Here is a 21,545-nt window from a genome sequence, read left to right as displayed (position 1 = left end):
TACAATAAATTCCAATAACATTATGAGAATTATTATACCTTCCTGACAGTCTTTATTGCCAGGGGAATGGAATATAAAAGTAGGGATGTTTTGCTACAGTTGCTGAGACCACATCTAGAGTACTATGTATAGTTCTGGTTTCCTTATTTAAGAAAGGATATAAATGTGTTAGAAGCAGTTCTGAGAAGGTTCACTCGACTGATACCTGGGATAGAGGGAGGGGGCTTATCTTATGAGGAAAGGTTGGACAGGCTGGGTCTATATCCATTGGAGTTGAGAAGAATGAGAGGTGATCTTATTAAAACATACAAGATCCTGAGGGGACTTGACAGGGTGGATGATGAAAGGATGTTTCCCCTTATGGGAGAGACTTGAAATAGGGGATACAGTTTAAATATAAGGTGTCTCCCATGTAAGACGGAGATGAGAAGAAAATTTTTCTTTCAATGGGTCGTGAATCTTCGGAACTCTCTTCCCCAGAGAGCGGTGGAGGCTGGGTCAGTGACTATTTTTAAGGTAGAGGTAGATAGATTCTTGATTAACAAGAGAGTCAAAGGTTTTTGGGGGTAGGTGGGAATGTGGAATTGAGGCAACAGGCAAATCAGCTATGATCTTATTGAATGATGGAGCAGGCTCGAGAGGCCAAATGACTTAATCCTGCTCCTAATTCATATGTTTATAGAAATTGGGTGGGATTGTAGTACATAATGAGGAAACCTCAGGTCTATCGCTATCTCAGTATCCTGACTTTTCTTTCTCCTGCCCATGACCAGTTGGGAGTCCTTCCCTGCCCAAGGAATGCCAATAGCAGCAGGAGGACATGGGTCCTAAGCCTCTGGCAGATTTCTCCTCCCAACCACTCCATTTACCACTAGCTCAAATGGCTCCCATGTGGACAGCAGGAATGGGCCCCATGAGGTAAAAGCTCCTGGCATCTCCCCAGGAACGGAGAGCACTCTGCAGCAGCTTCCTCCTCCTCTTAGTCAGGCCCAGCATTTACCACTGAAGGCCTCAACCCCTGGAATTGTGCCACAAAGGACGTGCATCATTATATGAGCAGCAGTTTGGGAATGAGTAAGGGTGTGTTGGCATGTGGAGGCTGAATATAAGCCTGGGTGAATCTGTGTGGGTTGTCAGGGTGTCTGTGAGTGGCAAAAAGAAAGCCTACTAGTGTTTGAATGTGACGTGGGTTGTTGTGACCGAAATACAAATGTACAGAAGTGCATGTACTGTGCATGTACGGTGATGTCAGCGTCCCTGTGAGTGCAACAAGCTGTGTGGAAGTCTTCAGCTATATTATTTTAACATTTATTCTTTCACAGGATCTGGCATCACTGGCTGGGCTAGTGTTTATTGTCCATTTATTGTCGGTACACCCAGAGTGCTGTTGGGAAGGAAGTTTCAGGATTTTAACCTAGCATCAGTGAAGGAACAGCGCTTTAGTTCCAAGTCAGGATGGTGAGTAGCTTGGAGGGGAACTTGCAGGAGGTGCTGTTCCCATGCATCTGCTGCCCTTGCCCTAGGTGCTAGAGATTGCAGAATTGGAAGGTGCTGTTGATGGAACCTTGGTGAGTTGCTGCAGTGATTCATGTAGATGGTATACACTGTTGCCACAATGCATTTGTGGTGGAGGGAGTGAATGTTGAAGACAGCGGATGGGTTGTCAATCCAGCAAACTGGTTTGTTCTGGATGGTGTCAAGCTTCTTGAGTGTTGTCGGTGCAATTAGAGAGTATTCCATCACACTCCTGACTTATGCCTTATAGATGGTGGACAGGCTTTGGGGAATCAGGAAGTGAGTTACTCTTCACAGAATTCACAGCCTCTGACCTACTCTTGCAGCCATGGTATTTATATGGCTAGTCCAGTTCAGTTTCTGGTCAATGGTACCTACCGGGCTATTAATAGTGGGCGATTCAGCGATGGTAATGCCATTGAATGTCAAAGGGAGATGATTAGACTTTCTCTTGTTGGGGATGGTCATTACTTGACACTGGTGTGCCATGAGTGTTACTTGCCACTTATCAGCCCAAGCCTCGACATTATTCAGATTTTGCTGCATGTCGACACGGACTGCTTCAGTAACCGGGGAGTTTCAAATGGGGCTGAACATTGTGCAATCATCAGCGAACATCCCCACTTCTGACCCTCTGATGGAGGGAAGATCATTGATGAAGCAGCTGAAGATGGTTGGGCCTAGAACACTACCCTGAGGAACTCCTGCAGTGATGTCCTAGGACTGAGATGATTGACGCCCACCAACTACAATCAAAACAACAACAACATTAGTAGGAGCTGGTGTTGGGAAAATCAAACCCATACTCCCATCTTACCACCAGAAAAATTACAGAATAAAAAAAACAGAAAAAATCTGTTGAATATTCATTGACCCTGATTTTAACTGCACCCACCTAGGGAAAAACAGGCTGGTAAGTGGGGTGGGGGAGTTGGGCACTTAAAATAACGTAGATCAGTTATCTTCGATCCTGCTTCTTCCCAACATGTCCTTATTACAGCCTCAAGTAGGACACCTGCTGCAAGGAAGCAGAGACCAAACTTAAATGTGCAGTGCATCTGGCCATTTCACCGAGTACCGAAGGTGTGAGTGGAAAGGGTGGTAGTGTCAAATCATGAGAAAAAGCTGGTTGGGAGTTGAATTCTAGGCAGAGAAGCCCAATAGGCAAGATGGAAATCTATTTTGCAGGTTTTATTGTGGGCCAGGAGGGGCAGAAGGCCAGGTATTCTCCTCTGGGTCCCACAAGGAAGCTCTGGGCCTCCCTTGAATAACCACGCCACCCACCCCTCCCTCCATCCCGCTCTCCCCAACAATTGTGGCCAGACCCCCTCCTCCACTAACTGCCAACAATCTTCCCCACAGATCACTGGTTCAACCTCCTCTTGCAAATTGTTGCTCCTGCAAAGGTTGTCAATTTGTCCAGCTGTTGAGCATGTGTCTGCAGTCAGTTGGTTGAGTAAAGACCTGTCATTTAGATCAGCAGCATCTCCCTGTCACTGGACTTGCTGTATTTTCCTCAGGCACTTCCCATACCCTTCCTGCCACCTCTTTAATATCAGGCTTATTGTTTCTCTGTTTCTGTCAGTTCAGTGTGGGAACGTCAGTAGTAGCCTTATTCTGTGGGCTGCTCTGAAGGGCCAGCCAAACAGGTTCCCTTGGATTCTGTTCAGAGAATTCAGGAGCTACCTAAACTCATGCTTGTGTTGGTTGGTTTGGGCTGCTGTCCCATATCAACAATCTATTTCATTTTTCTTACAGGATGTATGAGTGTCTTTTAGAGAACAAAATCCGTACCTGACAGTTGTATCACTCTGCTTGTTCCTGGTCTTCCAGGTGTCTTGCCGCTCTCTCCTTGTGCTGATGCACCTTTGATCTCCTTCACCTTGCTGCCGACGGGCAAGACATTTTTAGCAAAGTAGCCTGGGTTGGTGATGTTACCGGCCGGATTGAACTGAGCCACCACAACGGTGAGACCTTTGCCATCAGATGCCAGGCCAACCCCAATCTCCTCGGTCTCTCTCCAAACCAACTGTGTGAAATGACCTGCAGGGCAACAACAATCAGGTGATTTACAAAGAGTACAGGACAGTGCAGTCAACATGTATGATCCACAGCTTCCACTGTCTAATCCAATGCTCTATTGGACAGACTCTCACTTACCATTCACTGTAAACTTCAGCTCATCCAAATCTCTGTTCCCCATGCCCTAACTTGCACTAAGTCCTGTTCTTGCTGACTGACATTGGCTCCTGGTCTGGCGAAACCTTGATGGTGAAATTCTCATCCTTGTTTTTAAGTTCCTCAATGCTTACCTACCTTCTTATCTCTGTAATCTCATCCATTCTTACAACCCTCCAAGATCTCTGTGCACCTCCATTTCCTACAATTTTGTATATTCAACATCACGCAGAAACACTTAGACCTTTAGTGATGCTCAGCACATTTACTGAAAACATCCCAAGACCATCGCAAACAATGAAATGCCATGAAGCATAGTAGCTGCTATTATATATTTCGCACACCAAAGGATCTGGCAATGACGAGCTTTTTTGGCTGTGGTGCAATAGTTTGAGGAAAATTAATGTTCCCCAGGCTACTGTTTGTAGAGTAAAGGGTTAACTTTAACACTACTCCAATAATAGCTACTGAGCATGTGCATAAGGAGCTATGTCATAATGATGTTACTCAGAGAGAGACGAGCAAGAAGAACCTGCAAGAAGCAGTAGCTATGTCCTGTTAGTTATGTGCCTCCAGCCAGACACACAGGTCATCTGTGACAGCCCAATAATAACAAATTGTTCACTATTCTTCTTCAAATACTGTCATGGGATCTTTAACATCTATACGAACCATTGGAACAGGCAGCTGGCACTCAGTTTAATATCTCATCGCTGGTGCCAGCAATGATATATCTTCCCCTCTATGTGGCATTGGAGATTATGCGCTCAAGCCTCAAAGTGCAGCAATGCCGGTGGCCCTGATATTTGTGGGAAGGATGTGGGTGAGGTCAAAATCAACTGAAGTACCTTACAAGGCCAGAGACATGGAGACATTGCTGCTAAGGTCATGTACATCTGTCTCTCACCTGGCATGCAACCAAACGGACAGGCTGGCCCACGATTTGGAGGGCTGGGGATGGGGGCTGGAGAAACCTGCAATTGGAAGGTTTCATGGGGGTAGTGAGGCCCCTGATCAGGAAGTCTGGGAGAGTGGGTGGTGTATAGGAGGGCCATGACTGGGGGAAAGCACTGCTGCTCCTCCTAATGCTCAAGAACGGCTGAAACAAGCACTTACCTTGTAAAGCTGTTTGCAACATTCGAAATGCCTTGGTTACACAACAAAGAGAAGTGGTAGTGCCGTTGAATTTCGATTTTCACCATTGGAGAGTATGATTTTCTCCTACTGTCCTGCTATGGCTATCGGCAAAGATTGAATAGTTTGGGGCTTTTTCTTTGGAATAGAGGACACTTAGAAGCGACCTCATTGAAGTCTTTAACATTCTGAATGGATTGGACAGTGTTGATGTGAGGAGAATGTTTCCACTTCACAGAATCACAGAATCTCAGTGCAGAAGAGGCCCTTTGGCCCATCAAGTCTGCACTGACACGTGAGAAACACCTGACCTACCTACCTAATCCCATTTACCAGCACTTGGCCCATAGCCTTGGAGGTAATGATGTGCCAAGTGCTCATCCAGGTACTTTTTAAAGGATGTGAGGCAACCCACCTCCACCACCTTCCCAGGCAGCGCATTCCAGACCATCACCACCCTCTGGGTAAAAAGGTTTTTCCTCACATCCCCCCTAATCCTCCTATCCCTCACCTTGAACTTATATCCCCTCATGACTGACCCTTCAACTAAGGGAAACAGCTGCTCCCTATCCACCCTGTCCATGCCCCTCATAATCTTGTACACCTCAATCATGTCACTCCTCAGTCTTCTCTGCTCCAACGAAAACAACCCAAGTCTATCCAACCTCTCTTCATAACTTAAATGTTTCATCCCAGGCAACATCCTGGTGAATCTTCTCTGCACCCCCTCCAGTGCAATCACATCCTTCCTATAATGTGGCAACCAGAACTGCACACAGTACTCCAGCTGCGGCCTCACCAAGGTTCTATACAACTTGTAGGAGAATTCAAAACTAGGGACTATAAATGCATGATAGTTACTAATGAATCCAATAAGGAAATAAGGATCAAAAACAAAAATAGCTGGAAAAACTCAGCAGATCTGACAGCATCTGAGGAGAGGAAACAGTTAACGTTTCGAGTCCGTACAACTCTTCACCAGAGGCCCCTGGCCTCCGATGAAGGAAATAAGGATAAATTCTTTACTCAGTGGATGTAACATAGGAACATTGGAGCAAGAGTAGGCCAATCAGCCTTTCAAGCCTGTTCCGCCATTCAATTAGATCATGGCTGACCAACTACCTCAGTGCCACTTTCCCATATCTCCATATTCCGTGATGTCACTAGTCTCTAGAAATCTGTCAATTTCAGTCTTGAACATGCTGAATGATTGAGTTCCCATGGCCCTCTGGGGTGGAAAATTTCAAAGATTCCCCACCCTCTGAGTGAAGAAATTCCTCCTCATCCCAGTCTTAAATGGCCTGCCCCTTATTCTGAGACTGTGTCCCCTGGTTCTAGACTCAGCAGCCAGGGGGAACATCCTGTCTACATCTACCCTGTCACATCCTGGAAAAATTTTAAGTTTCAATGAGATCACCTCTCATTCTTTGAAATTCTAGAGAATACAGTCCCAGTTTCCTCAATCTCTCCTGATAAGACAATCAAGCCATCCCAGGGATAGTCTGGTGACCCTCTATTGCACTCCCCCTGTCGCAAGTATGTCCTTCCTCAGAAAAGAAGATCAAAATTATACACAGTACTCCAGGTGCGGCCTCACCAAGGCTTTATGCAATTGTAGCAAGACATCTTTACTCCTGTACTGAAATTCCCTTATGATGAAGGTCAACATACCATTTGCCTTCCTCACTGTTTGCTGTATCTGCATGCTAGCTTTCAGTGACTCATGAAGAAGGACACCAAGGTCCCTTTGGACATCAACATTTCCCAACCTCTCAACATTTAAGAAATACTCTACCTCTCTGTTTTTTCTACCAAAGTGGATAACTTCACATGTATTCACCTTATATTCCATCTACTATGTTTTTGCCCATTCAATTAACCTGTCCAAGTCCCCCTTAAAGCCTTCTTGCATCCTCCTCACAACTTACCTTCACACCTAGTTTTATGTCATTGGCAAATTTGGAAATACTACATTTGGTCCCACATCCAGACCACTTATAAAGATTGTAAACAGCTGTAGCCCTAGCACTGATCTTGTGGTACCCCATTAGTAACAGCCTACTATCCTGAGAATGACCATTTATTCCTACTCTCTTTTCTGTCTGTTAACCAGTTTTCAATCCATACCAGTATATTACCCCCAATCTCACATGCTCCAATTATGTTTACTAACCTCCTCTGTGGGACCTTATCAAAAGCCTTCTGAAAATCCAAATACATTACACCCATTGGTTGTCCTTTATTTATGCTACAAGTAACATTCCCGAATAACTCCAACAGAAATCAAGCATGATTTCCCTTTCATAAATCCATGTTGATTCTGCCCCATCAGATCATTATTTTCTAAGTGTCTAGTTATCATGTCCTTTACAATAGAATGTTGAGAATGTGGAATTTCATTACCACAGGAAGTGGTTGAGGCAAATGGGTTAGATGCTTTTAAAAGGAAATGAATGAACCACATGTGAGAAAAGGGAATAAAAAATAGTTTAAATGGCTGAGATGAGATAGCTGGAATAGGAGGAGATTGGTGTGAAGTATAAACACCAGCACAGCCTAGTTGGGCCAAATGGTCTGTTTCTATAGTGCATATTTTATATAATTCAATGTAATCATTATGTATAATTTGGACAATCAAAAACTTACCACAATTCTTCTGAAAACCAGGCGAGGAGAAGTCATAATTTTTAATTTCATTGTACCAGGATTCAACAGCTTCCTTTCCTGTAAACATTGAAACATTGACAGTGTGGAACACATTATAGCATGAACTCACTGGAGCCTTGGACAGGAGGAATGCTCTCAGATATCACTGCAAATAAACTATTAACAATAACGTCTTGTCAGAAACCTCTATTATAATAGACTAGTTATAAGTGAATTCCTGTTATTCCAAAATCTTGTCAGAATACACTCAAGTTACAATAAATTCCAGCCACAGTAAATTCCTGTTATATTAAACTAAAGTTATAGGTAAATTTCTGTTGTAATAAAATCTTGTTAGAGTAAAATACTGCTACAATAAACTCTTGTTACAATAAACACGTAGTCTAAAAAAACTCCATGTGTAAGTACATTTTTGTTAAAATAAATTGTTTAAAATTAAATTCTTCCCATAATAAATTCACAAGAAACACCCTCTCAGCTTCTGATATAATACACTCTTGTTACAATAAACTACTGATATAATTAAAGCCTGAAATGTATGCTCCTATTATAATTCCTGTTATAGTTCTAATTATCTAACTTACAATTTCTTGGTAATATTCATCTGGTGTAGTATCTCAATTATTTTGTAGACTTCATTTAACTTTTGCTTCAATCAGTAGATAATCTATACTTGGAGACCCAGAAGACTCTCAAACATCTAGCACAATCTGATGATTCTAGTACAACATGGGCAGGAAATTCCTAGAAGCAGTTTCCTCATCCCATGAGTCACTTTGCTGTAAAATAGAAAGCAACTTCCAGACCACATAATGAACCCATCAGTGGGTATCTGGAACTTTAGTTAATTCTGTATTAAATGTCTTCCAATCAGAGGAATTGCACTGAGGATCGCTACAGATAAGGATCATCATATGACCCATATGGATCATACAAAATATGGATCATAATAGTATTATAGAGATTCAATGGATTTACTTTGGCAAGGGCAAAACTTTAGAATTAAGCAGGTTGTATAGAGTCCAGGGTAGACCAAAGTACACACTGGTTGTGGGAGGAACAAGCTCGATGGGCTGGGGTCACCCCCTGACACTCAAACCCAGTGTATATTCTCTGATTGATGTTAACCATGAAACGGTGTTCGTGTTTCAGGCAGTGATGTGACGTACCTGTAACTTGCAGACTGCTGTGGCCTTGCTGACACCAGATATTCTCCCCATACGGTGTGTCGCTGTGCTGCAATGTTCTGGAGCTTACCAGGTGCTTTGCCCATTTCTCAGCCTTCTTGCTGATTTCTGGGTTCAGGGTTAACGGCCCCGCTCCATGCTTCGCCCGATATTCATTCAGAGATTTCAGCAACTGCGCAGCAAAACCTCCGGAACCTTCACTTGAAAGAAAGAGATCTCAGCGATGTACTATGACTGGGAACTACAAAGCCTGTAGAGTGAGGGAGCTCAGCCTGAAGAAGCACAATGTCTCTCTCTCTGTGGGGCGTGACTGTAACAGTCTCTTTACTGATAGTGCAGTGACAATCTGGGTGTGGTAACAAAAGCATGTGAAAGAGGATCAAAAAAATGCTGGAAAAATGCAGCAGGTGCAAGGAGAAAAAGACAGGTTTATGTTTCAGCAGAAGCGGAAGACAAACATTAAACAGAACCTTTTGTCAGGTGGAAGAGAAATAAAAAGGAAGTGGGGGGGTGGGGGTGGGGAAGGACATGAGGATCCAGATATTTAGTTATTTGATAGCTGAATTTTCAGATGAAAGGATGGAGGTCACTCCTACCCTCTGTGCACATGGCTATGAAACCACTGTCACCTATTGTGTTCTTTGTGCTGAGGCACCTGCACAATAGGCCGAGTTCTCATTACCAATTTCTTGTGTTTCTCATAGGACTACTCATGAAGTGAGAACTGAGTTTAGCTGCTCAGTCATCACCAGGCTCCTCAGCAGGGAGTCACATTATTCCTCTGCCTCTTCTGTGCAGACACACTCACCTTGGTTGGGCCTCAATCTAGCTTAGAATGGGGAGCACTGGTTGAGTTGCATATCATGAATGAGCAGGAGGAGGAGGAGGAGGGTGAGGACGAGTCAGCTATGGACAGTCCCTCTCAGAGTGGTGTGTCACACACACTTTCTGGAGCATCAGAGGCATATAGGTTCCCAAATATCAGAGATCCCTGAGGCATTGCAGGGCCCTGGGAAGAGAATGGAGTTCATGCAGCATATATGCTCTGTGATGGCCCAGGGTTTTGAGCACCTGAGCTCCTCCATTGAGAGGGTGGCCAACCCCTTGGAGAGCCATATGCAGCACCACTCTGGGTGGGAGTAGGAGCAGCAGGCTGACATGCACAGAAAGAGTGAGACTCTGTAGCATCGACCGCTCAGTGTTGGTGATGGCACAGAGATAGATGCTTGAAGTGGATGCCTCACCCAGCATGCAAGGGCACAACGAAAGGGCTGAGGCTGTCAAAGAGGTTACTGATTAGTTGAGTTTATTTCCCATTTCTCACAATTGTTGACCTTTAACACTGATGGCTCCTGCTGTGTTCATGACAGCTGTATTCTTAGGTGTCCCAGATGTTTTCCCCGTGCCTCTTAACTGAAAACCTCAAACTGCTGTTCCAAAGTTAATGACCTTCACAATGAGCTCAACAATCTATTTAATGGAGCCAAGTGGGTTGCTGGTTTCCCCCATCTTTGAAAATTGCATTGTGTACTGGAAGCATCGTGATCCAATGTCGGCCTCTGAGATGGTGATTTGCAAAGTGCACTCACACCTGACTTCGCCCTAATGGGCCTTTGAAGCTCCAGTCCCGAGACTCTGTTCAAAGTGCTTCGGAGCTACCCGAGCTTACCCTTGGGCCTGTGTTCCATTTTAAACATAGTTTTCAGTTTTCTGACAGGATGTAAAAGTGTCTTTTAGAAAGCAAAACCCATACCTGGTAGTGGTGCCACCTTGCTTGTTCCAGGTGTCTTGTCGCTCTCTCCTTGTGCTGATGCACCTTTGTCCTCCTTTACCTTGCTGCCAACGGGCAAGACATTTTTAGGGAAGTAGCCTGGGTTGGTGATGTTACCGGCCGGGTCGAACTGAGCCACCACAACGGTGAGACCTTTGCCATCAGATGCCAGTCCAACCCCGATCTCTTTGGTCTCTCTCCAAACCAACTGTGTGAAATGACCTGCAGGGCAACAACAATCAAATGATTTATAAAAAATACAGGACGGTGCAGTCAACACATATAAACTACATCTTCGACTATATGTCTAGCAGCTATAAGGAACATATCTTTTTATTTCTGTTGGACTGGGGATTAAAATTACAATGGCTGTAGTTTGAAAGACATGTCCTCTGGGACAGGATGAGAGATATATACAATGTTCCAGTCCTGGAACAGAATGTGCCATGAAAGACAGGATGATGCTGGAAAGAAGTCCTGGACCAAGGGAGCTGCCTGGCAACATTTTAATTGGCTCCTGACAAGGTGACCAGGGTTTGTATGAGAGCAGTGCAGCAGAATAGCTCCTAACCTGAAAGGAAAAAAACCTAAAACCACTTTCTCCTGTGTGTAAGATTCCAGTAATTCCACAATAATAGCTGGCTGGCTTTTTCTTCTCATATCTCTATAACATGCTCTCTCTCTAAAAACCCCCATCAAGAGGCAAAAGGGGAAAATCACTTTTAGAGACATTGAAAGGCAAGTATTCAGCCAGTGAACTAAATACAGAAAGTGCTGCAAGATCACCTCGTGGCATCAACAAGAACTGAAAGGAATTTGGAAGACATTGATCAAAATCAACCCATCAAATCCTGTACTCCGGAATTGGTGCTATTGAACTGTTTTATCCCATCCTAAAATCCATGTTTTTGTGTGCCTTATATGTTTTGTATGTATGTGTATAGGGATTTATGAAGGGGGTAGAGTTTAGATTATAGAATTAGAAATTAGCAGTTCATATTTCTTTCTTTTGCTGCTAGTTAATGACATTTTGTTCAATAAACAGTTATTTACTTATTAAATTGACAAACCTGGTGCTTGTATTCTGTTAACCTAAATTAAACAGTTAGGTAGAATTGGGGCAATCTGGTGGTTTGGTCAAACATTTTCACATTTGTTGCGGCTCAGGGAACAGTGGGGCTTGATATTACAGCGCACTATCTCCTATGAGTCATGACACAGCGCACAAGAAACAATCCTGCCATGAAGCCATTATCTAAAGCCTATTCCAGGACTTGGGAAATGAAGCTACTCACTCCCAGTATGGCAGTGGAGGTACTAGCAACAGCAACTTGGCTTTAACATAGAACATCTTCCAAAGGCATTTCCTAGAGGTCTTCTTAACAAAATGGTAACAAACAATAAAGGAAATACTAGACGAGATTATCAATAGCTTGGTCAAAGAGGTGGGTTTTGATGAAAAGAGGGAAGTGGAAAGGCAGGATGGTTTAAGGGAGGTTAATTTCAGAATGTGCAGCCTAAGCAACTGAAGACAGGTTGAGGGAGACGTACACAGAATGCCAGGATCAGCTGAATGGGAGGCTTAGGAAAACGGGGGGCTGAAAGAAGATACAGAGATGGAGGTGCTGGGGAGGACTGCAAGGGTATTATAGGATTAGAACACAAAGATTAGAATTGTAAATTTGGATGTGAACTATCAGAGGCAGAGTAAATTTGCACTGAGGGAGGCAAGGAGGAGATTGCGGGGGCCTTGACAGAAATCTTTATATCCTCACTGGCTATGGCTGAGGTCCCAAAGGACAGGAGAATGGCCAATGTTGTTCCATTGTTTAAGAAGGATAGCAGGGATAATCCAGGAAATTACAGGCCAGTGAGCCTTACGTCAGTGGTAGGGAAATTATTGGAGAAGATTCTTCGTGACAGGATTTACTGCCATTTGGAAGCAAATTGGCGCATTAGTGAGAGGCAGCACGGTTTTGTGAAGGGGAGGTCATGTCTCACTAACTTGATTGAGTTTTTCGAGGAAGTGACAAAGATGATTGACAATGGAAGGGCAGTGGATGTTATCTACATGGATTTCAGTAAGGCCTTTGACAAGGTCCCTCATGGTAGACTGATACAGAAGGTAAAGTCACATGGGATCAGAGGTGAGCTGGCAAGATGGATACAGAATTGGCTTGGTCATAGAAGACAGAGGGTAGCAGTGGAAGGGTGCTTTTCTGAATGGAGAACTGTGACTAGTGGTGTTCCGCAGGGATCAATGCTGGGACCTTTGCTGTTTGCAGTATATGTAAATGATTTGGAGGAAAATGTAACAGGGCTAATTAGTAAGTTTGCAGACGACACTAAGGTTAGAGGAGTTGCAGATAGTGAAGAGGATCGTCAAAGGATACAACGGGATATAGATTGGTTGGAGACTTGGGCGGAGAAATGGCAGATGGAGTTTAATCCGGACAAATGTGAGGTAATGCATTTTGGAAGGTCTAACACAGGTAGGAATCATACAGTAAATGGCAGAACCCTTAAGTGCATCGACGGGCAGAGGGATCTGGGTGTACAGGTCCACAGATCACTGAAAGTGGCAACGCAGGTGGATAAGGTAGTCAGGAAGGCATATGGCATGCTTGCCTTCATCGGCAAGGGTATTGAGTATAAAAGCTGGGAAGTCATGCAGTAGCTGTATAGAACCTTGGTTAGGCCACACTTGGAATATTGTGTGCAATTCTGGTCGCCACATTACCAGAAGGATATCGAGGTGTTGGAGAGGGTGCAGAGGAGGTTTACCGGGATGCTGCCTGGTCTGGAGGTTACTAGCTTTGAGGAGAGGTTGGAGAAACTCAGATTGTTCTCACTAGAGCGACGGAGATTGAGGGGCGACTTGATAGAAGTTTACAAAATTATGAGTGGCATGGACAGAGTAGATAGTCAGAAGCTTTTTCCCAGGGTGAAAGAGTCAATTACCACGGGAGATAAATTTAAGGTGAGAGGAGAAAACTATAGAGGAGATGTGTGGGGCAAGTTTTTTACGCAGAGGGTAGTGAGTGTCTAGAATTCGCTGCCAGAGGTGGTGGTGGAAGCAGGTACAATAGTGGTATTTAAGAGGCAGCTTGACAAATACATGAATAGAATGGGAATAGAGGCATAAGGACCCGAGAAGTGCATAATGTTTTAGCTTGACAGGCAATATGATCAGCGCAGGCTTGGAGGGCCGAAGGGCTTGTTCCTGTGCTGTACTTTTCTTTGTTCTTTGTTCTAAATGTGGTAGCGGGCGGGGAAAAGGACATTTTACCAGCCGGTCGCAATGGCGGCTTCTCACGCTGTATCATTCCAATCCCACTGCATTGATTATGCATTCATGGAAAACACAGTTTCAATGGCAGGTGGGCTCTCATTCACCCGCCACACCATCACCTCACCGCTTCATCACCCCGGGCACCATATTTAAAGTGTAGCTGCGTGCACACCTCTCAGTGCTTCCAGCCCAGGACTGCTGCATGGAAGACATGCCCCCAAAAGGCAAGAAGACTGGTTTAATGACGCACCCCTCGAGCACCTTTTGGATGCAGTGGAGGCTCACCATGATGTCCTCTACCCCAGCTCTGGATGCAGGAGGGGCAGCAACATCAGTAATCTGGCTTGGGAGGTGGTGGCAGCGATGGTCAGTGCCAATGGCCTGCAAAAGGGGACAGCCACCCAGTGCCGCAACTGGATGAATGGTCTCATCTGTTCCGCCAGGGTAAGTCACTCTTCTCATCACTCTCAACTCACATACTCACAAATCCATCACATAGTCACCGAGATCTCACACCTCAAGGGACAACACCACTAACTCTCACATACACCCCCACATCTCCATCAGGCTCATATCCTCTGGAGCTCGTGTCTTCATCCCGTCCATGTCTCCACTCACCACACAAGCATTCCACGCAGTGTCATGTGTCCTGCTCACACTCTCTCCATCTGTTTTCATGCAGGAGAAGCTGGCTCAAAGCAGCAGGGAGATGGAGTGGCCCACATTAGGTCCCTCACTCACTTTGAGGAGCATGCCATCACGCTGACTGGTGAGGATGTGGACCGTGCCTGCGGTGACAGTGAGGTTGGTGGCGAACACCCTCGTAAAGATCCTGCACCACATCATCCCTCTCTCCTGCTTTTGACTCTGCTGCTATGTACTAATTATCTCTACTTTGGTTCACAGGGAGCTCTGGCAAGCGACTGAGATCCTCAGCCAGCCAGTCCTTCAGCTCCATCCACGTCCTCACCTCCAACCAAGAGGACACCTCCTCCATTGAAGAGCTGGAAATAAGCAGCCTGGAAGATCTGTCACCGTGTTTACGCACACCCTCCACCAGCGCAGAGACACACACCTTGGTGGGATTTAGATCTAGAGCAGGCTCAGGTTCACAGTCTGGTGGTCACCACACGGACATGTGTTCACAGCAGGAGGAGGCAGGATCAGCCGAGCTCCCTGGCACTTGGAGGATTGCTGGGCAAGAGGCATCTGTGAGGTCTGAGTCAGATGAGGAGCCTCTGGATTCGACTTTCCAACTCATCGTTGAGTGCCAGCAGAAGGCGGAGCTGTTGGAAGCCTTGAACAGAGAGGCATGAGAGTTGGAGGAGTGCGTCTGCCCGGTCTCTGATGAAGTGGTGCTCACATGCGTGCGTATGGAGGATGGTGGGCGTCATCAAGACCCTCATCCAGCAGAATGTGGAGGTGTGTGCACACCTGTACTCCATCGCGGTAGCCATGGGTGAGTTCCTGCAGTGGTGACATGAGAGGGAAACGGGCACTTTGACGTCCCCCCAGGTGCTTCTTTCTCTCAAGGAGTCAGGTTGGGGCCCTCGGACACCCAAAGAGAGGAGGAGCGGTAGCTGGACACCCCTGGGTCATCCACTCAGGATCTGAGGCTGTCCTCTCCCTCCGAGTCCCCTTTGTATGTGATCCCACTCAATCTCACCCTCTGTAATCGCAGAGGGAGCAGCTGGCCCACAGGAGGACAGCCAAAGCAAGCCAGGGCCCCCAAGGCCTCAGCTCATCAGAGGACACACGCCGAAGGCATAAGAGGCAACAGGGTCAACCATTGCACAGGCTGTCTCCACCCCTGCTGCAGAGTTGAGGGCAGCACCTAGAAGTCTAAGGCATTCAAAAGTTAAGAAATTCTGATCACAGTTGGTTGAACATATTTTGTCACTTTACAATCTGGAAATAAATTCACTTTCGCTGAATAATGTGTAATGGTGTCTTTCAGCTTCATTGACAGGCTTTGCGAGTCCTCCCATCGCATCTCCCCCACTCTACCAGCAGTTCAGCTGCACACAGCTGGCTCATGAGTGATTCTGGAGGGAGAAGTCTGTATGGGGCAGGGTCTTTCGCAGCCTCGTGCAAACATTCTTCAGCATATCTGAATCCTTCCTCCATCACACTCATCTCAATGTCCTGAGCATTTTGAATGCTGCCTGCTGGGGTTTGCTTTCAGTTGTTTATCTGAGCTGAGCTGCATCTCTGCCCACCCACTGATCACACTCCCATGCAGCACCTGATCTCGCCCAACATAACTCTCATTTCACTTTCGATTTAGTCTGCATGATAGTGCTGCAGTTTGTCTTTTGCTCCCCCATATTTTCACCTCCCCCATTCATCCATTTCCTTTCCCCCATCACAGTCTGCCCCCCTGGCATCACCTTCCATCTCCCCTCCATGACCTACTAGTCTCAACAGTTTTCTTTCGGGGATGTCCAGGTGAATGTGCATGTTCCCTTCCTTCCCAAAAGTTCCACCCGCATCCACATTCACCTCCTCAACACCCTCTTTCCCACTCCCAGCGTCCGTGCCTAACTCTGAGTTCCCACCAACCACCCTCGCCATCCCGTCTATCAATTCCGTCGAGCCCTCACCCTCGGCCATTCTCATCTTTCCCTCGTACCACGCCCACCCTCAGTTTGCTCCCCAGGAGGCAGTCATGGACTCATCAGTGCCCTCCCTTACACGTTCACCTGGACATTCCTCCCCTTGGAACTTCATCCCCCCTTGGAACTTATTCCCTAGCACCACCACCACCCCCCCCCCCCCACCCCCACCCAGAATTCTATGCCTTAGTCCTCCCTGCACCCCCAGACTCTCCCCCCTAACCCCTCCCCCGGCTGGACTCCCCCATCTTCCCTTAGTCCTTCCCCTTCCTGACTCCTTCAGACACCCTTACTTCTTCCGCTGCCCTTACTCTTTCCCTTCTCCGGCCTCCTTCCTCCATCCTTACTTCTTCCCCTCTCTGCACTCCCTCCCCCCTGGACTCCTTCCGTTCCCGGACTCTTGCCCCCCCCCCCACCCCCTTCCAACTCCTTCCCTTAACCTTCCACCCCCCTTACACCTATCTCCCTAGTTGCTGTCTTTTCACCTGTTACCCTCTCCTCCCCACTGCCCCCCCGTAGTCCCTCCCCTCTGACACTTTTGTTCCTCCCCTCTCAACTTCACCCTGTCGACATCTTTGTTCCCCCCCTCCCTACCTCATCTCCCCTGACACCTTCATTTTCCCCCATCCCTACCTCACCCCTCCCGAAACTTCTTCCTCTCCTAGTTGATCCTAGACCTTCCTCTTCCACCCCCTGGTATATCTTCCTCTCCCAAACGCAGCTGGACCTTCCTCTCCACCCCTTCATCCCTCATCCGTTGTGAGCAGACCCTCAACGGTGACTTTCCACCTTCTGTGAGCTGCTTCGCAGCAGAGCCATATCCATGAGAATCCACCCAGAATGCCATGGACAGACTCCAGCATCTTCTGGTCCTCGGATGTCCGCGATGTAAGCAAGGCCCCAGCGGTAAGTCCCAACTTCTGCACGTCACAGTTGTCAAGACGTGTTCTGCACTGGCGTGTTTTCCCACCGATGTGGGCGGATGATCCAGCTGGCAGGGATGACTTCAGTGGGTTGGCCTTATCATGATATGCAGATGTATTACAATAAAGTGCCTGATGTCTGAGGCGGGAAACATGGCCCGCCATCAACTGGCTGGGTGGATGATTGCAAACTGGTTTTACGATGTTGTGAAACCGATTTTTGGCTTTCTCGCCATATTGTCTGCTCACACCGCCAAACATGCCCGATGCCAATTCCACCCATTACCTCATCCAAAATTGTGCCTGGGCTTTGCTGTTGGCAGCAGCTCAACCCCTCGGTGTGATTAGAGGGAGGGTTGAGTAAGACAGTGTTTTACAATGTGCATGTTAGGAAGAACAAGTTGAAAAAAAGAAGTTAGCTTCACAAAGTGATTATTGGTTCCCTCTTCACTCTACCTTGCTGCACCTCTCAATCTTTCCTTTGGCCTCACTTTCTTTTTTATAATAAAATGTAGCCATGGTCAAGAAAATGAAACATTACTTGTGTGTGAGTGATCTGTTGCCATGGTAATATGCTGGCTTGGTTAGGCACTTGTCCAGAAGATCACCAGCACTAGGGATCATTGCAGATCAGTGGGGTCATGAGTGATGGGTGAATAGATTTTGGTGAAGGGCAGGATATAGATATCAGAGTTTTGGATGATCAGAATTTACAAAGAATGAAAGGTGAGAGGCTGGTCATGTAGACATTGGAGTAGTCAAGTGTGGAGATGACAAAAACATGGATAAGAGTTTCATTAGTTGATGGGCTGAGGCATGATATGAAAGTCACCTGGTAGCGTCGCACTTAGGTAAGCTTTGTGATGGAGAGATTATTGAATAGGAAGCTCAGCTTAAGGTCAAATAGGATGGCGAGGTTGCAATTGGTCTGGTTCGGTCTCAGCAGGTGGCCAGGAGGATTGGCAAGAGGGCCAATAGTGATAGATTTGCTAGAGGAATTTAGTTACAGGAATTTGCAGCATATCCAGGGCTGGATATCAGACAATCACAGAGACAGAGGAGAAGTAGATCTAGATATTTTCAGTATACATGTGGAAATTAACTCCATGTGTAGTTAGTGTCCCCAAGGGGTAATGGAAATGTGGAAAGGGTCGGCAGGCCAAGGATTAACCCCTGGGGAACTCTGTGGCTAATGTTGTGGGGACAGAAATTGAAGCTAATTTTGGAATTGCTCTGGCTATGACTGAAGAAGTGAGACTTGAGCCAAGTGAGGGCAGTCTCATTGAGTTGGAAAACAGGGGAGAGGTGTGGGAGGAAGGTGTGGTCGATTGAGTCAAAGGCTGGAGAGAGGCCAAGGAGGACAAACAGAGGTAATTCACAGTCACTACTCAGAAATATTTAAATGCTTGTCAAAACAAAGGACATTCTTGTATAATAACAATAATTGGATAGCCCAGAGTATGATGTTTCATCAATAAGATCAATAGAGGGAATCATCAGCTAAAAACAGTCAAAAAACCAAATAACCCACTAACAGAAAATAAGAAATTCTCCACCCAATCCCATCCCAGTTCTTTCTCATTTCTATCCAACAAACCTGGTGGACCAATGCAAGTGGAGTGCTGGGTTTACTAAAGTGACTCTCCAAATCTCCACAACATTGGGATTCCTCAGATTGCTGCACAATGTCTACCTTCCTCATTGAGATAAGTTCCATTATTTCAATTGTTGGAGCCCTCACTCAGACTATCTTTCCAAGCTTGCAATTGCTTCCCACACTGATGAAACCATACACATAACTGGATTGAGCCATTGGGAGAGGCATGTGGCACTCAGTTTAATGTCACATCCAAAAGACAGCACCAACATTACACCATCCCCTTGAAGTGTGGCAAATACGATGACATAGTCGATCTTTTAAATCCTTATTCAATGTGTTTTATACATGGTCCCAGAGTGACTGACCGATCATTGCATACCACTGGGCCAATCAGAAACTTACCACAATTCTTCTGAAATCCGGGAGAGGAGAAATCATAATTTTCAATTTCATTGTACCAAGAATCAATAACTTCCTTTCCTGTAAACAAGAGAAAATAATTTAATAATTTAATTAATTCCATTGCCATGTAAATAGAGTTTGACTGAGATATCATTGCAAGTAACCTTGTTTTAGAAACATCACAATTAAACTCCAATAACCATAAACCTCCAAATAACAATACACTATTATGCTAAATCCATTGTAATAAACCATGTTATGAAAAATTGCTGTTGTAACACACTCCTGGTATAGATTCATTTTAATTAACCCCTGTTATAATAAACTTCTATTATAATAAACACAACTTTGACAAACCCGTTCCAAATAATCGTTTGGTCGTCCAGAACTTGAGTATTACTGAAAAAAGAGAAATGTCAAAGCTTTTCGTCTTGCACCCATCAGGACACTTTGCAAGAATACCAATATAAGGGGAAAACAACAATTTATACTGTATGGGAAGAGAGCGCTGATTGGTTGGCAAGTGGACTCTGATTGATAGAGGCATTGCCATGGAGAATGCACCAGTGATGGTGACTGACAGTTAACTGCCAAGCATTGTTTGAAATTTAAACCAGGCAGCTTGACACTGATTGGTCAAGGCATTGCCCTGAGGAACAAGTCTGCGAATGGCTGTCACTTATTTTGTTTAGCTGAAATAGGTGCAAATTTGTACATGTTCTTTCTGTCTGCAAAGAACAGGTGTTTCTGTCTGCAAAAGAACATGTATTAATATGTGTGGCTACCAGTACATGCAAACGCACCACACTGTGAGCCCGAATGACAATCTTAAATTGGCTGTCAGTGTAATTCTTAACATACTGAGGATTATTTAGCAAATCTTGTCCAATTGCGGAATCGCATCTAACGTTGGACACTGTGTTTTCAGTTTTGTAAGCACGGGCTGGTTGGGTATGGTCTGTACCTTGCCCGTTGTGAACAGTGGCTGGGATATGCTGTTTGATATGATTAACAGTCTTTGGGACCTACATACCTAACATTACACTGGCACTGAAATTCATATACTACATTATTCATTTGTGTGATAGGCAGAAAGGTTTCTTGATGGCAGCATCCTGTTAGTGGTGAATACCACTCATGTTGCTACTGCATAGTAGCAATGAGGTTGTCTCTTAAGTGCCCTCTAAAATTGCCTCGCAAGCTACTTAGTTGCATCAAACCGCTACAAAGTCTCAGAAAAGGAATGAAACCGGATGGACTACTTGGCATCGACCTAGGCACTGGAAACAACAATGGCAAACTCAGCCCTGTCGACCCTGCAAACTCCTCCTTATTAACATCTGGGGGCTCATGCCAAAATTGAGAGCGCTATCTCACAGACTAGTCAGTCAAGCAACAGCCTGACATAGTCAACCTCATGGAATCATATCTTACAGATAATGTCCCAGACACTACCATCACCATCCCTAGTCATGTCCTGTCCCACTGGCAGGCCAGACCCAGCAGAGGTGCCGGTACAGCGGTATACAGTTGGGAGGGAGTTGCCCTGGGAATCCTTAAAATTGACTCTGGACCCCATGAAGTCTCATGAAATCAGGTCAAACATGGGCAAGGAAACCTCCTGCTGATTACCACGTACCACCCTCCCTCAGCTGATGAATCAGTGCTCCTCCATGTTGAACACTACTTGGAGGAAGCACTGAGGGTGGCAAGAGCACAGAATGTACTCTATGTGGGAGACTTCAAGATCTATCACCAAGAGTGGCTTGGTAGCACCACTGCTGACTGAGCTGGCTGAGTCCTAGAGGACATAGTTGCTAGACTGGGTCTGTAGCAGGTGGTGAGGGAACAAACATGAGGGAAAAAATACTTAACCTCATCCTCAGCAACCTGTTTGCCGCAGATGCATCGGTCCATGACAGTATCGATAGGAGTGACCACTGCACAGTCATTGTGGAGACGAGGTCCCGCCTTCACATTGAGGATACCCTTCATCATGTTGTGTGGCACTACCACCGTGCTAAATAGGATAGATTTCGAACAGATCTAGCAACTCAAGATGGGCATCCATGAGGCACCGTGGGCATCAACAGCAGCAGAATTATATTCAAACATAATCTGTAATCTCATGGCCTGGCATATCTCCCACGCTATCATTACCATCAAGCCAGGGGATCAACCCTGGTTCAATGAAGAGTGCAGGAGGGCATGCCAGGAGCAGCACCAGGCATACCTAAAAATGAGGCGTCAACCTGGTGAAG

General features: G+C 45.7%; 1 protein-coding gene across 6 annotated transcripts in view; it reads right to left on the bottom strand.

Annotated features, from left to right (window-relative positions):
- Nucleotides 1–21,545, bottom strand: part of glipr2 (GLI pathogenesis-related 2) — a 93,567-nt gene that overhangs the window by 14,757 nt on the left and 57,265 nt on the right. For all 6 annotated transcript variants that reach the window (XM_041194186.1, XM_041194187.1, XM_041194185.1 and 3 more), the window contains 5 exons: nucleotides 19,285–19,362; nucleotides 10,435–10,674; nucleotides 8,664–8,876; nucleotides 7,474–7,551; nucleotides 3,310–3,558 (listed from right to left, as the gene is read on the bottom strand). In XM_041194186.1, the coding sequence (XP_041050120.1) occupies nucleotides 3,310–3,558; nucleotides 7,474–7,551; nucleotides 8,664–8,876; nucleotides 10,435–10,674; nucleotides 19,285–19,362 (858 nt within the window). The remainder of the gene's footprint in view (nucleotides 1–3,309; nucleotides 3,559–7,473; nucleotides 7,552–8,663; nucleotides 8,877–10,434; nucleotides 10,675–19,284; nucleotides 19,363–21,545) is intronic.

The sequence above is a fragment of the Carcharodon carcharias genome, chromosome 8 (assembly GCF_017639515.1).
Source record: "Carcharodon carcharias isolate sCarCar2 chromosome 8, sCarCar2.pri, whole genome shotgun sequence".
In the NCBI taxonomy this organism is placed as follows: Eukaryota; Metazoa; Chordata; class Chondrichthyes; order Lamniformes; family Lamnidae; genus Carcharodon; species Carcharodon carcharias.
This window is presented reverse-complemented; position numbering and strand designations above follow the sequence as displayed.